This window comes from Squalius cephalus, assembly GCF_949319135.1.
Source record: "Squalius cephalus genome assembly, chromosome: 13".
NCBI lineage: Eukaryota > Metazoa > Chordata > Actinopteri > Cypriniformes > Leuciscidae > Squalius > Squalius cephalus.
Window position 1 is genome coordinate 27,839,611 of NC_137134.1, and position 17,824 is coordinate 27,857,434.

General features: G+C 39.1%; 1 protein-coding gene across 1 annotated transcript in view; it reads left to right on the forward strand.

Annotated features, from left to right (window-relative positions):
• Window positions 1-17,824, forward strand: part of LOC307169806 (muscle M-line assembly protein unc-89) — a 536,691-nt gene that overhangs the window by 514,829 nt on the left and 4,038 nt on the right. The window contains exons 19-20 of the mRNA XM_079890622.1: window positions 15,167-15,462; window positions 17,426-17,734. Coding sequence (XP_079746748.1) covers window positions 15,167-15,462; window positions 17,426-17,734 — 605 coding nt within the window. The remainder of the gene's footprint in view (window positions 1-15,166; window positions 15,463-17,425; window positions 17,735-17,824) is intronic.

The following is a 17,824-nucleotide window of genomic DNA, read 5'->3' on the forward strand; positions in this document are numbered from 1 at the left end:
CTCTTCGAGTAGATGCACGATTATCAAGAGTCGAGTGACGGAGCTTGCCCAGCCGTGGATTAAGAGGTACTGAAAATCAGCGGTTCAGCGGTGGGGACGCGGTCAGCCCCGTCGACGATCACGAGCCCATGCAGGTCGGTCGATCTCGGCTTTCCCGGGAGGAGAAGGAAAGGCGGAGATCCCAGGGACTATGCCTGTATTGTGGCGCGGCGGGACATTACGCCTATACTGCCCTACAAAGCAAAAAGGCAGTAACTACGCAGAGTGCAGAACTGAGAAAAATGACTTTAAAGTTATTCTGTCATCCAGCCTAAGTAGTTGTAGGTAGATTATTGGACATGTGGCTGTTTTGTTACTTTATATTAGCTTATTCTTTGTATATATCAATCCTCATATTTAATTTGATATTTTACCCCTATTTTGCAGTTACTGTATTCTTGCTTTGTAAATTTGCTTTGTATTACTTACCAAAAACGTGGCACAATACCAAGGAAAAAGGCAGTAACTACAGATTCTCCAAAAGCTATTACCATTTTTCTCCAAAACGACACACATTTGAGATAAGATGTTTTGTCACATAACAAAGGATGCCTTGAATGTCATGAAAATGATAATAACTCATTTTTGACCAAAAATGCAGTTACTGCCTTTTTGCTTTGTAGGGCAGTATAATTGTCCGGTAAAAGGCCAAGCCCGGCAGTAAGTATGAGGCTACTGTCGGGTGGGATCTCTGCTGAGAAGACCTTATCAACATCTACGCTCCTCCCGGTAAGACTAAGATTGTCAGTCCACAATCACGACTGTCACGCACGGGTGGATTCAGGGGCCGAAGGTAATTTCATGGACCATTCTTTTGCTATCAAGTTTCAAGTTCCCATCCAACCACTCACCCGCAAGATTGCTGTTCATGCACTCAACGGCCAGGACTTACCCACCATTGCACTCATCACCGGACCCATCACACTCATCACATCAGGCAATCACCCCGAGACACTTTCATTTTACATATTGGACTCACCTCTCGCACCTGTTGTTCTCGGACATCCCTGGCTCATCGATCACAAACCCAAAATAGACTGGCAGCAAAGATCAGTGTTGGAGTGGAGCAGTAAATGTCATGAGTCCTGTCTTGTGTGTGTCTGCCTGTTCGTCTGTTTCTGTCCCTGTGTTTCAGGAGGAGGCAGTGGATTTGTCTAACGTGCCTGCGGAGTACCTAGACCTGAAGGAGGTGTTCAGTAAGTCTCGTGCTGCTTCTCTTCCTCCGCATCGTCCCTATGACTGTGCCATAGATTTATTGCCAGGTAAGTCTCTGCCTAAAGGCAAGTTATATTCGCTTTCTGTCCCAGAAAGGGAGGCTATGGAGAAATATATTTCTGATTCTCTAGCAATGGGGTTCATCCGCCCTTCCTCTTCTCCAGCGGGGGCGGGGTTCTTTTTTGTGGGGAAGAAGGACGGATTTCTGCGACCTTGTATTGATTACCGGGGGCTGAACAGCATCACAGTAAAAAATACTTATCCTTTGCCGTTGATGTCTTCAGCCTTTGAGAGGTTGCAGGGAGTGTCTATCTTCACTAAATTGGACTTACGTAATGCTTATCATTTGGTCCGCATTAGGAAGGGGATGAGTGGAAGACTGCTTTTAACACCCCCAGGGGGCACTTTGAATACTTGGTCATGCCTTTTGGTCTGTCCAACTCCCCAGCAGTCTTCCAGGCACTCGTCAATGACGTGCTGCGAGATATGGTCGACCAGTTCATATATGTCTACCTGGATGACATATTGATAGTTTCATCTTCTCTCCAGGAACATGTGCAGCACGTCCGACGAGTGCTTCAGAGGTTGCTAGAGAATGGGCTTTTTGTCAAGGCGGAGAAATGCGTTTTTCATGCACAGTGAAATGGATCCTGAGAAGGTTAGGGCTGTGGTGGAATGGCGAAATCCAGATTCCCATAAGGCCCTACAGAGGTTTCTGGGGTTCGCCAATTTCTACCGGCGGTTTATTCGCAACTTCAGCCAACTAGCCTCACCTCTGATTGCCTTGACCTCCCCCAGAACTACGTTCAGGTGGTCAGACGCAGCTGAGGCTGCGTTTGCCAAACTGAAGGGTCGCTTTGTTTCAGCCCCCATCCTCATTGCCCCTGATCTATCACGTCAGTTCGTGGTGGAGGTCGACGCGTCAGAGGTGGGGGTAGGTGCAGTGATATCCCAGCGTTCTCCCACAGACGACAGGATGGATCCATGCGCGTTTTTGTCTCATCGTTTTTCCCCTGCCGAACGCAATTATGACATTGGTAACAGAGAGTTGTTGGCAGTCAAGTTAGCGTTGGAAGAATGACGTCACTGGTTAGAAGGGTCGGGGGTACCTTTTATCATCTGGACCGACCATAAGAATCTGGAATATATTAAGACTGCCAAAAGATTGAACTCCAGGCAGGCTCGGTGGGCACTTTTTTCGGACGTTTTGATTTTACTCTCTCGTTCCGCCCGGGTTCCAAGAACATCAAACCCGATTCTTTATCGCGCATTTTTGACCGTTCCGAACGCCCGTCTACTCCCGAGTGCATTTTGCCCGAGACCCTATTTGTCTCCACACTCGTATGGGAGGTCGAATCGAAGGTCAAGGCGGCCTTAGAAGGGGTAACGCCTCCGCCCGGTTGTCCACCGAACCGTTTATTTGTACCGGAGGGATTACGGTCTGACGTCATTCAGTGGGGGCATTGTTCCAACGTAGCTTGTCATCCAGGAGTTAGTCGTACCAAGTTTTTGGTTAAGCAACGATTCTGGTGGCCGCTTATGGCTCGTGATGTCCACAGTTTTGTTTTGGCTTGCTCAGTTTGTGTCATTGGTAAGACCTCCAATCGACCCCCAGATGGGTTACTTCAACCGCTGCCTGTCCCTTCGAGACCCTGGTCCCATATTGCGCTAGATTTTATTACCGCCCTCCCGCCCTCTCGAGGCAACACGGTAGTTTTGACCGTGGTGGACCGGTTCTCGAAGGCGGCCCATTTCATTCCCTTGCCCAAATTACCCTCAGCCAAGGAGACAGCGTTGACCGTCGTTGATCACGTCTTTCGCTTACATGGCCTCCCGACAGACGTGGTTTCCGACAGGGGACCCCAATTTGTGTCCAAATTTTGGCAAGAGTTTTGTAAATTATTGGGAGCGACTGTCAGTCTGTCCTCAGCGTTCCATCCCCAGAGCAATGGTCAAACTGAGAGAGCCAACCAAGATCTGGAAAGGTTGTTGCGATGTTTGGTCTCCAAGAATCCTTCCTCATGGAGCCAACAACTGTCAGTGGTGGAGTACGCCCACAATACGTTATCAGTGTCATCTACGGGCCTGTCTCTGTTTGAGTGTAGTGTAGGTTACCAGCCACCAATTTTTCCTAGTCTGGAATCCGAAGTCGCGGTTCCCTCCGCTCACGTCTTCGTCCAGAAGTGTCACCGCACTTGGACTAGAGCCCGTGAGACTCTACTCCAAATGGGGGAGCGCACCAAGGCCAAAGCCGATCGCCACTGGTCTAGGCCTCCCGTATACGTCGTTGGTCAAAAAGTGTGGCTTTCTACCAAGAACATTCCTCTCCGCTCCGTCTCTAACAAACTGGCTCCCAAATTTATCGGCCCGTTCACTGTCACCAAGATCATTAGTCCGGTGGCAGTTCGCCTCAAACTCCCTCCAGTGTACAGGAGGATTCATCCCGCCTTCCATGTTTCCAAAATAAAACCCGTGTTTCGTTCTTGTATTAATCCGCCTGCCCTGGTTCCCCCCCCCCCGCCGCGACTCGTAGATGGGGAACCTACATATTCGGTTAATCGTATTCTGGACTCAAGGCGGAGGGGGGGGGTACTGTCACGGTTCATGAATTCACTGTTTTCTTCGTGTCTCGTGTATTTGTTGTTCTCTGTGTGTGGGTGTGTGTGAGTGGGCGTTACCGCTCGTTTCAGCTGATCAGCGTGCCAGCTGATCTCATTCCCCGCACCAGCTGCTACCTATTTACTCACATATAAATTCTAATCACACTCGCCTCTCTTTGTCAGATCGTTGTTTGATGTCTCCAGTGTTTGTGTATCCAGTCCAGTCGGAGATTCAGTTTGTGTCCTCGTTTCCTGTTCCTTGTTCAACTGGTTTTCGTTTTCATCTGCATTCTTCACTGTTTCGTCACCTCATCACTTCAGCACCTGTATCTGACCATCTAGGCACTGCGTTGCCTGCCTGCCTGTGATCATTGTTCTACTTCAACTACATTCAATAAAAAAGATTACTTGCATCCTTGCTTCCTGTTTATTTATCGTGACAGAAACCAGACCATTCTCAGTAGTAACTGAGTTATGGTCTGGCAAAGCTCCTTTAAAAACTCAATTTCCAAAGGGGTGTCACCAATGGACGTCGCTCAAATGCCTCATACAGGTCCTTCTCAAAAAAATTAGCATATTGTGATAATAATGTAATAATAAAAATTAAACTTTCATATATTTTAGATTCATTGCACACCAACTGAAATATTTCAGGTCTTTTATTGTTTTAATACTGATGATTTTGGCATACAGCTCATGAAAACCCAAAATTTCTATCTCAAAAAAATAGCATATCATGAAAAGGTTCTCTAAACGAGCTATTAACCTAATCATCTGAATCAACTAATTAACTCTAAACACCTGCAAAAGATTCCTGAGGCTTTTAAAAACTCCCAGCCTGGTTCATTACTCAAAACCACAATCATGGGTAAGACTGCTGACCAGAAGGCCATCATTGACACCCTCAAGCAAGAGGGTAAGACACAGAAAGAAATTTCTGAACGAATAGGCTGTTCCCAGAGTGCTGTATCAAGGCACCTCAGTGGGAAGTCTGTGGGAAGGAAAAAGTGTGGCAAAAAACGCGAGAAGAGGTGACCGGACCCTGAGGAAGATTGTGGAGAAGGACCGATTCCAGACCTTGGGGGACCTGCGGAAGCAGTAGAAACATCCAGAGCCACCGTGCTCAGGCGTGTGCAGGAAATGGGCTACAGGTGCCGCATTCCCAGGTCAAGCCACTTTTGAACCAGAAACAGCGGCAGAAGCGCCTGACCTGGGCTACAGTGAAGCAGCACTGGACTTTTGGACAAATGTTGCATGTCATTCGGAAATCAAGTTGCCAGAGTCTGGAGGAAGACTGGGGAGAAGGAAATGCCAAAATGCCTGAAGTCCTGTGTCAAGTACCCACAGTCAGTGATGGTCTGGGGTGCCATGTCAGCTGCTGGTGTTGGTCCACTGTGTTTTATCAAGGGCAGGGTCAATGCAGCTAGCTATCAGGAGATTTTGGAGCACTTCATGCTTCCATCTGCTGAAAAGCTTTATGGAGATGAAGATTTCATTTTTCAGCACGACCTGGCACCTGCTCACAGTGCCAAAACCACTGGTAAATGGTTTACTGACCATGGTATTACTGTGCTCAATTGGCCTGCCAACTTTCCTGACCTGAACCCCATAGAGAATCTGTGGGATATTGTGAAGAGAAAGTTGAGAGACGCAAGACCCAACATTCTGGATGAGCTTAAGGCCGCTATCGAAGCATCCTGGGCCTCCATAACACCTCAGCAGTGCCACAGGCTGATTGCCTCCATGCCACGGCGCATTGAAGCAGTCATTTCTGCAAAAGGATTCCCGACCAAGTATTGAGTGCATAACTGAACATAATTATTTGAAGGTTGACTTTTTTTTATATTAAAAACACTTTTCTTTTATTGGTCGGATGAAATATGCTAATTTTTTGAGATTTGAGAGGAATTTTGGGTTTTCATGAGCTGTATGCCAAAATCATCAGTATTAAAACAATAAAAGACCTGAAATATTTCAGTTGGTGTGCAATGAATCTAAAATATATGAAAGTTTAATTTTTATCATTACATTATGGAAAATAATGAACTATCACAATATGCTAATTTTTTTAGAAGGACCTGTAGACCTAAAACTCCTAAAACCAATCAGAGCAATCAGCATCGTGTAAAGCCATATGCGGTGTCCCAAAGTTATACTACGCCATAAAAGTATGTACTCTTTTTGTGAAGAAAATGTATTTACTTTTGAATGTGTAGCAAAAAAGTAGGCAAGCTTTGGGACATACTACTTCGTCATCTTTATCGGACGAATCTGTTCATCCGCATCCTGTCACGTAAACTGCCCTGTCAATCATCTTGTCACAGTTAAGATCCTCTATTAAATCTAATTTAATTTCCTACCGTTTCGGAGAGAAATTTAGTAGCACGTTCATCTGCCAGTGGGTCTTTCCTCGTGTGTTTGCAATTTGAATATAATAATGCATTTAAAAGTTGGTGTGCTTCACCAACGGAGTGGACGTCGCTCAAATGCCTCTGGGCGCAATTGGATAGGCTAGACCTAAAACCAATCAGAGTGATCGTAAAGCCCGCCTCAACATTTCTGATTGGTGCCGCGATTTTTCGGCATGGGGAAATGGGCTTGAATGAGCTCTTTGCCAGACTACTTGCAGAGCAAATCTAAATTTGCCAGAAGTTGTCTGGGTTTTCACAGGCTAAGAAACTAGTGGAGGACTGATCGGACACCACTGAAACAAAAACTATAAGAGAAAGCGTGAAGTGATTCAGTACACATCAAAATATGAGCCCTTAAACAAAAACAGAGATAATATTTAGCAATAGAGAAATAACTGTTCTTCTGAACTTTCTATTCATAAAAGAATCCTGAAAAAAATTCATCACTGTTTAAATAATAATCGCAGTACAACTCTTTCCAACGTTAATAATAATCAGAAATGTTTCTTGAGCATCAAATCATCATATTAGAATGATTTCTGAAGGATCATGTGACACTGAAGACTGGAGTAATAATGCTGAAAATACAGGAATAAATTATACAGTTTAAAATTAAATTAACAATATACAGTTTATAAATTAAACTGTGATTTTAAATTGTAAAAAATTTTCACAATATTACACAAATCTTACATCAAAAACAGTAACAGTAGTGTTTAACAGTAGTGTATATACAATAAACAATAGATAAAACATGTCTTTCCAATATATATATTTATATATTTGTTTGTTTGTTTGTTTTTCTTTTTTTATGTTTTTTATGTTTTTGAAAGAAGTCTCTTCTCACCAAGGCTGCATTTATTTGATCAAAAAATAGTAACACTGAGAAATATTATTACAATGTTAAATAACTGTTTATAGTATTGAATTATAGACCTAAATTAACAATTGTATAAGGTTTGGTTCTTTTCTTGTCAACCTTACTGTTGAAAATCAGTTTGTTTGTTTTTTGGGGGGTTTTGCCATTTACGGCTACCTGAACTAATATTAAAAATTTATCATTTGAAAAAATTGATAATATATAATTTGATGAATGTATTAAAAGATGAATAAATGCACTGGGAAGAACTGTTTATTCACGCTAACTATGGCAGTTACTAAAATGAACACATGCAACCTTATTGTGAATTGTTATTCATAATTTAGTTTAAAAAGGCATCTACGTGATGAACTGATTATTACAGTAGATGTGAAGAATCACACAGTATCTTCTCAGTGTTTCTGACATGTTCATCTGCAAACTCACTTATATTCTCCTATTTTTTCTGTTTCTTTGTGTTTCTGTGACATAAAGTGAAGACAGTGTCAGTGATGGGGGGAGATTCTGTCACTCTAAATACTGATGTTACTGAAGTACAAGGAGATGATCTCATAGAGTGGAGATTTGGAGATAAAGGGTCTCTCATAGCTGAAATCAGAGGAGGGAGAGTTTTTATATATGACACTGGTCTTGATGAGAAATTCCTGGACAGACTGAAGCTGGACAAGAAGACTGGATCTCTGACCATCATGAAGACCCGAGAAACAGACACTGGACTTTATGAACTAAAGATCAGCCAAGACAGTAAAATCAAACACAAGAAGTTCAGTGTTACTGTCTGTGGTGAGTAGTTTACATTTAACATCTTTATTCTTTTAATTTAATATTTTAATGTAGATGATGTAGTTGTGAAGAGCTTATTTCAGGTTGTCCTCATCTTTATTGGGGAGCTTATATCCTCACAAAGCAGGTAAAATCTGCGTCTGCCACATCACTCGTTCGTCTGCCGAACGTGACGTCTGCGTTTGCTGCAAGGGTGTTTCCAGCACATTCCACACACTTATTCATTCTTTATTATTGTTTTCCCACTGATCTTAAATTATGTTTTTTAGCAATTATATGATTTTTTACCTTGCTTATGCATATATTTTTATTCCAAATAGTAAATATTAATTTACACAAATGATCATATTAACATTTTTGTTTGCCATTGTTTCTTGTCAACATATCCACAGATACCTGTACTTATAAAGAACTTATAAAAAGTTGTTCTAGAATGTATGTATTCACCACTAGGAGTCTTGTGACCAACACAAAAGAACATAGTTGTAAACATTCAGGCTAATTTAAGTAGCATATAATATTTGTAATGTTTCATTTTAGAGTTGTAATGTTTAGTTTTAGAGTTTCGTTGAAGTTTGATTGACAGTTAACAGAATTATACTTAAAAAAGTTATACCTCAAAAGAGAAAGGCGAGCAAAGTTTATTATTATTTAGCAGAGAATTAATAATTAAATAAACCTTCAGTTTAGCATTTTCTTTAACCTCATTTGTTTCCCCCAACATTATTTTAATATATTTAATTATAAATATCAACTTGCACATTTCATTATTTATACATTTATTTATTCAGGAAGATGTGGATTTAGGTAATTATGTATTTATTTGCACATTTATTTATTTATACTATATTTCTCTATAATTTTGTGGACTTTATTAATTCATTAATTCATTTGCGTATTTATTTATTTATTGCTTTTACATGTTTCGTCCTCCATATGTTACAGAACTACCACAATAAAAATTACAATTAATAAACAAAGGGTAGCCTAATTCTACATGTAAATGAAACAGTCATCTGATGTGTGGAGCCAGGACTGTTTGCATTATGAATGATAAATAAGTCCTATTACACTAATAAAACCATCGTAACTGCAATTAAACAATAGGCTAAATAAATTAAATGTGCAGTATAGGCTAACTAATATCTGCTGAACATTTGGAATAAAAATAAGTTGAAAACCCAAACAATAGCATGTGACAAACGAAACACGGATTATCATGGTTTATTATCCTGCTGTTACGAAAATTTAATAAATAATCAAATATTAAGGCCTAAACAAACAAACGTCGAAATATAGTAAAGTAGGCTGTTTTGTGTTTATAGCCTAATAGTTCTTGTGTTTGCAGATAGTTGTATGATTTCGGATATCAGAGATATGTAGGCTATTTTTTTGTTCTATTCTATTGTTCTATTTACATGATCTACAGAAACAGTCTCATACCAGTTGACGTGATCGAGTTGGTGACCATGTCTTGTATACCAGTGCTGTGTAGCCTTGGCCTATTAAAATTATAAAAGATAAAACACAATAATAACCCCAACAATAAGCTATAAAAATGCAATAGCCTTTATCAAAAATCACGTGAATGACGTGTGACGTCTGACTCGACACTTCAAGGTAGCCTTGTCACTGCTACTTGATTTTTTTTTTTCTATTTGGGCAAAATGGTTTAAACCCCAAATAATATATTTTTTAAAAGCAATCATCTGTGAAAAAAAACCAAAAACAAAAAAAAAAACAGGCTTTATGATGCCATCTAGGCCTACTCGTATTGTAGAGGATTGTAATAGATGAGAAGCGGTTAATATTGGGACAATAACATGCTCAGGAAAAAGGGGTTTTGTGCATATTCAACTCAGGGACAAAATATATATAATGAGCAAGCAAATCATGAATCTATTTTCCAAACTGGAAAACTTTTTGTCTCATCCTGAATCACTACGGTCCACCTATAAGAAGTGTTTATATTCAGACTATTTTATACTGTTTCGGGTCGACACCGCTGTGGAGTAGCCATATACAGTATAAGAAGTGGACAGAGCCATCTCATTGGAACTCAATTGAGACAAGTGAAGCCCGTCATAGATATCATATAAAGGCTAGATGGCTCGTCCGCGCTGCTGGCCAATGGAGCTCGACATCCGCACACGGCGGCCATCTTACGACAGGGTGCTCGCTCACTCATAACATGGTGCATGTACTTTTAAATAACCATAACTTGCTTAATTTTCTACCGATTTTCAAACGGTTTGGTTTGTTATAAACGTCAGAGATGTAGCTATTATACTGCATACATATGAATAATTATGTTCAAAATGTTTAAGCATTCAGAATAATAGCCACGTTAATAACGTTTGTAAGAAACCAAACTGTTTGTAAATCCGTCCAGATTTCAGCGAGATAAGAGGATTTGTGTGCGTGCTGCTCACTCACCTTAATTCACAGAGCCCTGTCCTAAGATGGCCGCCGGTGATGCCGGAAGTGACTCCGCCTTGAGCCATCTAGCCTTTATATGATATCTATGAAGCCCGTTTTTAGCGATTTTTTAGCACTTCCGTTCCTGACGCGCAGACTCAAACTAAGCTTGATGACGTGAGCAACCTGTCTGACAGATGTAAATATTCTAGCAGCTGTGCGTGCAAACTGCCAACGTTAATCTTGCAGAGACGGCGAGCTTGAGCAAAGAGTTTTTTGGCGTGAATGAGCAGGAGTAAGTATTCTGATTAATTAATTTGTATAGTATTTATTTTAAAATGTAATGCCTTAACGTCCCCCCGATTGCCCGCAAGCTTCTCCTCCTGTCTGTACGGTAATTTCTCTACTGTGCGACAGAGAGTCGAGTGGTTATGACGCAATCGTTAGCCTATTTTTACAAAAAACTGTTTCTATGGGGGGTTGACTGTGCAGACATATTCAACACTTGTGACGTCACGTGACTGAATCACTGTAAGTGATGCTATAATTGGACTACTTGTTGATTAGCCTTCCTGGACTTTGCAGACTCCCTGGGATATGTTTTATTTATGTACGTATTATGTAGTTGTGTGTATGTGTACTTGTATGTGTTGTTTGAAACTGCAAATACTGTCAATAAATTAATAATAAAAAAAAAAACTGTTTCTACGGGGCCATAATGTAACATAGAGGGTAATGGAGCCCTTTATACATTGTCGTGTTTCTTTAGAAATAAATCATGGACAAATGGAGTCTTTAAACGCCTCAGATGTAAAGTTATTCGCTGTCAAAGTGATGCCAAAATTAATGGGGAGTCAATGGGAATGCTAAGTGAAGTTCTGCTACAAGATGGCGGCATGCGGCCGGCTTCAACTTTCGGTCGATGGATTACCCGCCTGGGAGTAGCCCAGTGCCTGCGTGACTAGTCATAGATGTAAATAGAGAGAAGTAGCTCCGGCAAGATGCATGCAGTTCTGTTTATTAACCGCTAGAGTGCCAAAAGTTAAGTACTGCAGCTTTCACTGCCACACGTGATTTATGTAGCGTCTACGTCTTGTCTGCGCCTTAAACTTAATGGAATAAATAGCAGAATTAAAAAATAAGACGTTGAGTGAGACGTTCACAATCGCGGTAAAAAATGAGCGCATTGGAAATGAATGGGAGATTAATTTTATCTAGTACAAAAACTTTTTGGTAGGCTACTGCAGCCAAACAAAATCTTACTGAAAGATAATTTTTTGAGATCAAGTTCAAACTTTAGATTTATGACTTTGATTTTCTTGCAGTTTTAGAGTAAAATGTGATTTTTGAAAATATATATCTCATATAAAAATTTCATAACAATGCACATAAAATTCTGTTACTTTAAGTTCACTTTTTCGAACATTTTTTTTTCACTTCAGCAATAATCTGCCATATGTCGTCTTTGAAAAGAGATCAAACTTAAGTCTGTGCTAAAGCATTCGAGATTTACGACAGTTTAAAGGAGTCGTTCACTTTAAAATGAAAATTAGCCCATGATTTATTCTAGGTGTATATGACTTTCTTCTTTCAGACAAATACAATCAGAGTTATATGGATTGTATTTGTCTGTGGAGACATTAATAAATTAGTCATGACGGAAAAAAAAGAATGATAACCGATGTATTTTCCCATGAGTTTGCTATGTTTGGTAGCTTGTTTAATACCGTTGTTGTATAGTAAGTCATCCACTATAACAAACATGGCGATAACAACTTCAAAAACATTGCAATAAATAAATGGTTTTGAAGAGGAATATTTTGTCATTCAAGAGTCAGCTTTTTCATTGAACCAGAGAGAAACTTTGGATAGAAGGATAATGGCACTGTCTCCATGCTACACTAATATTAGTAAGGCTATTAATCCTCTGTGTACACATATCCTTACAAGTACAATTTTGGCTGTATTATTTGTGTCCTCTTCAAAAATTGTTCCTGAGAAATGTTATGTTTATCTCTTATAATCTCCTCATTTCTCTGTTTCTATGTGCTCCTGTGACATGAAGTGGAGTCAGTGTCAGTGTTTAAAGGAGATCCTGTGACTCTAAAGACTGATGCTGAAATACAGAGAGATGATCTCATAGAGTGGAGATTTGGAAATAACGGACCCCTAATAGCTGAAATCAGAGGAGGAATCATCTCTAAATATGATGATGTTGCTGATGGGAGATTCAGAGGCAGACTGGAGCTGGACAAGAAGACTGGATCTCTGACCATCACAAACACTGAAATGAAACATGCTGCAGATTATCTTCTACAGATCAAATCCATCAGTGGGGTTTCAAACAAGACATTCAGAGTTGTTTTCAGAGGTGAGTATCTCCTCCAGTCAGTGTAATAATGATCAAAGTTCTTGCATGGTAATTATTATTATCAGTATCATTTATGTTTGTCACTTTTTAAAGGACAAATCCAGTGAAAAATGAACCTGGGGTAATTAACACATGGTTACCGAGTCGATCGTTCCCTGCGATGCATTTTCATGAAAATCTAATGTATAGAGTTTTATCTTTAAAAACAGATTAGCTCATAGCAGTAGTATATGGGGCACAGAGTAAGTAAAAGTAAATCGCTAGTTAATACCACTAACAAGGCTCAAAATAGCCTCACACTAACACGGTAACATAATGAGGGTCCTTTCATACAAACCGAAGCATTGAGAACTGTGTAAGTGTACAGACAGTTTAATAAGAAGATACTTTATAAGGACAGTACATTACTTACACAGTTCTCAATGCTTCGGTTTGTATGTAAGGACCCTCATTATGTTACCGTGTTAGTGTGAGGCTATTTTGAGCCTTGTTAGTGGTATTAACTAGCGATTTACTTTTACTTACTCTGTGCCCCATATACTACTGCTATGAGCTAATCTGTATTTAAAGATAAAACTCTATACATTCGATTTTCATGAAAACGCATCGCAGGGAACGATCGACGTGGTAACCATGTGTTAATTACCCCTAGGTTCATTTTTCACTGGATTTGTCCTTTAAGAAATCTAAGATTTAAAGTTTAAAAATCTCCTATTGAACTAAATGCAAGTTATCAATGCTTTCAGTGATGTAACTAAGCATTTTGTGTACTGAAGGCTTATGAATTACTGAAGGGTTTTGGGAAAGTGACCCTTTCTAATGTCCACTGTTGTGTTTTGATTACTATGCTTGACTGCCGCTGTCAAATCAAGTGAGAAGTGATCACACTGAAGGAATTACCTCATGAAATATTTTTCTTTTTTTTTACTACGACGCTCTACAATGCTTGAACAGTGTTTTCTACCTATTTTTATAATACCATATATACCCTCTATTAGGATTTTACATTTTAAAAAACTGTTAGCAAGGGATGTTTGTCGGTTAATTTTATTTTCTGTTGACATATGAAGGTCATATAATCAGACCAACAGCACAATTGCGAGTGTGATATTGCTTTTCAATAAGAAGTACTGTCTGCTTTTGCTCCGCCAATGAAAATAAAGCCACAGAAGTTGAGTGTCTCCAAGTAACAGACAGTAGCAGTGTTTCATTCCTGAATGAATCCGTGTTTATGAAGGAATCTACAGAGTAATGTATTTAATGTCTCATTCGTAAAGACAGTTACTTTTTTGTTCCTGAATCAATCAGTGTTTGGAACAAATCAGTTGAATGAATAATTTAATGTCTCACTTGTGAACACAGGCATTTGTTTTGTTTCTGAAGGAATCAGCATTTCAGTAGTACTTTATGACCCATTTGACACCTGGTATTAACATCCACCTTAAGTGTTCTGTGCTGAATACTGGTGGAAACCGATCTAAAACGTTTTGTGATCGATCACTGAAATCCCATATGCCGGTAGTCAAAGCGCATGTGACCACATCGCATTGTAATGGAAATGCTGTCCGGCCTAAATGCATCTCTGCCCTCAGTGAATCTCCGTCAAACACATGATCATTATGGGATGTGGTTTGGGATGTGTTGTGTGAAAGCGGACCAAAGTGATTCAAACTTTCCATCTCTTTTTAGTGAGCCAGATTTAGCTCATCTTAAAATCAGATGGAAATGGGGTCCACATTCCTCATTCCATATCTGGTGGAAAAATGTTTTTCCCCAGAAAAATAAATGTTGATTTACATTATAAAATGATTTAATTTGTATAATTATTAAAAGTAATTAAAAATGCTTGAAATTACTTGAATGTGAAAAAAGTGAACTGTAAGAGAACCGTAATTAGGATTTAAAGTATACTGTCCAGAAGCGGCATCATGAGAAACAGCTTCACATGAATATGCAAAGTATATACTAGATGCAGAACAGAGCACTGCTCGGTCACTCTGAAGTGTGCAGCATCCACAAACATCACACATTACTATAACATTATTCCAATATTATATCAATTTTAAAAAATATATATATTTTAGCTGCTCCATCGCTAGCCAACTTACTGATGGAGTGTTACGAGTGTGATGTTAGTCTTGAGTTTTGAACCGGTGAACGTCTCAAAAAGGGTCCCAAACACTAGATCATATACAGTATTAGCAAATCAGTTCATCTTACCTGCACAAAGTGACCATTTAAATAATAAACTCATGTGTAAAGACGTCAGGATTTGTCACAGACAGTAATGTGAAGTTTTGAGTCTTTCTCCATTTCAAACTGATAGATAATTATCTGAATGATCTTTATGTAGTAATTTCAAACTCTAATGTTCACATACACACACTAATGGCAACATTTATTTGTGTTTCTCTCTGTTTCTATGTGCTGCTGTCACTAAAGATGTGAGGAACATATTCGTGAGTGAGGGAAATAATGTGATCCTAAACCCTGATATTGAAATACAGAAAGATGATCAGATACAGTGGAAGTTTGGAGATCAAGACACTCTCCTAGCTGAAATCAGAGGAGGGACCGGAGGGACACATGATGATGATGGGAGATTCAGAGACAGACTGAGGCTGGATGAGAAGACTGGAACTCTGATCATCACAAACATGAGAAATGAACACATTGGAGATTATAAACTACAGATCAGCAGCAGCAGAGGAACCACAAACAAGAGATTTGTTGTTAGACTCTATAGTAAGTAGTTAATTTTCCATTTATTTTTAAAATATAGATCTTTGTGAAAAGTGATGATCCACTTTGTGTTTGCTCGATCAATGAAAATAGTTCCAATCAAAGCTAAAGCATGAAAAAATATATTAAATTATGTATTTGCAGAGGTTATTGTATTTAGGTTCAACCTTGTTCTTAAGTAGTAAAGTTATTAGTGTTACATGTTTTTATTTGCATGTCACCGGCAGTTTATAATCTTGACTCATGTACTGTACACACAGACACACACACACACACACACACACACACACACACACACACACACACACACACACACGGTGGTGGCACTATCATTATGAGGACTTTCCATTGGCGTAATGTTTTTTCTGTCCCCTAAACATAACCCTCACACTCACAGACATTTTTTTTGCATTTTTATTTTTTTTTATAATTTAATATTTAGTGTCCTATGTCTATTGTTTTATTACAATAGTGTTCTCATTATAATGTTATGTAATATAACAGTCCCAATCCTAGTTATTAATGTTGTGCATTGCTGTTTGAGCTGCATCGGCTGAAGCTGATGATGATCAACATGTGTTGCCGTTTAACTGGTTTCCATGTCACTGTTAACTGGTGATTTAACTCCAGCGCTTAACTCCAGCTGTGAACGATCGCCACAGATTTGCCAATTCAGCAAACATGTGCAACATGTCCAGTACAAGAAAACTATTTCACTATGTGATTGTTGGTATCAGTGTAAAAGTAAAAATAAGTGATTTCATAATTTGTAACCGCAAAAGTAAGTTTAACAAAAAAGGTCTTAAATTCCTTCTTTTGGGATTCCAACTCATCCAAGTAAATCACCATTAAATACTGTTGTGGCAATTTATCTAACTGAGCTACTCGAGATCTGTTTGATATGTTTGGTTTATGATATTCAGATCATTCACAATTCAGTGTTTGATTATGGCAATGGTCTGGGCTTGTGTTAACTTGTTCCTCACACTCAGAAGCTGATAGTCTTAAATGATGACATTGTTTGACACTTGAATGACATTTTCTCGTCAAAATGCTGCTTCCCCAAATATTGGAACACAAAGTCTCCTTTATGAATTACTCAGTCATTCAGTGAAGACACCTTGCATTTGTCAGTAATTTTAAGGCAATAAGAATAACATTGTGTGACACTGACATGTCATCTTCACATTTCCTTTGCAACCTTTTAATGCTGAAATTCTTGGTAACATGATAAACATTTTAAATAAAAAATCAGTTTTAATATTTAGTAATAAAATGCAACATGTTCACCAGAGAACTCAATCAAATGAAGAAAAGATAAAGCTGCAAAAAGATGTAATTTCAACATTTTATTACATGGCTGTACATCAACAACAAAAGCAACAATTAAAATAAATAAGTAATAAAAGCTAAAGACATGCAGGGAAAGATAAATCCTGATCCACATGTGGCTGACCAACACATTGCAGTGGAACCACAGTTCTCAAGTGGTGAACAGCAATAACTCTGTAACATACAGACATCCAAACACACAGAATTAAATCATTTCAGTATTCAAACATGTAAGATTAGTTTCACAATTCACCGGTGAACTAGACTGTAAAACAAACGTGTGTGTGTGTGTGTGACATGATCTAGCATCTTTAGCTCAAAATATGGAGACAGAACAGAGTCATAACATGACAGGATATTCATCTCAATCTCGCTCTTTTATTCAGCTTCACAGCTTGTCAAATTGATCTAAAACACATTTTGTTGCTGACCTGCATCCACAAGTACTTCCTTCAGCTTTTATTTAGATTTTTCTGCACTTTTCAGATCAGTTTTCAACAAACTGGAACTGAGACAGTAATATGTGAGAAGACAGCAAATCTGAAAAAAGTTTCAAGCTGTGATGTTCACATGCACACTTGATCAACATTTCTTTGTGTTTCTGTGTTTCTATGTGCTGCTGTCACTAATGAAGGCGTGTACATATCTGTGGAAGAGAGAAAATCAGTCACTCTAGACCCTGAAACTGAAATACAGAAAGATGATCAGATACAGTGGATGTTTGGAGATCAAGACATTCTCATAGCTCAAATCAGAGGAGGGGCCGGAGAGACACATGTTGCTGGTGTTCCTGATGGGAGATTCAGAGGCAGACTGAAGCTGGATGAGAAGACTGGAACTCTGACCATCACAAACATGAGAACTAAAGACACTGGAGATTATAAACTAAAGATCAGCGGCAGCAGAGGAACCACAAACAAGAGATTTGTTGTTACTGTCTTTGGTAAGTAGTTCTCTTTCAATTTATTTTTAAAATATAGATGAGGTCTTTGTGAAAAGTGATGATCTACTTTGTGTGTTTGCTCGATCAATG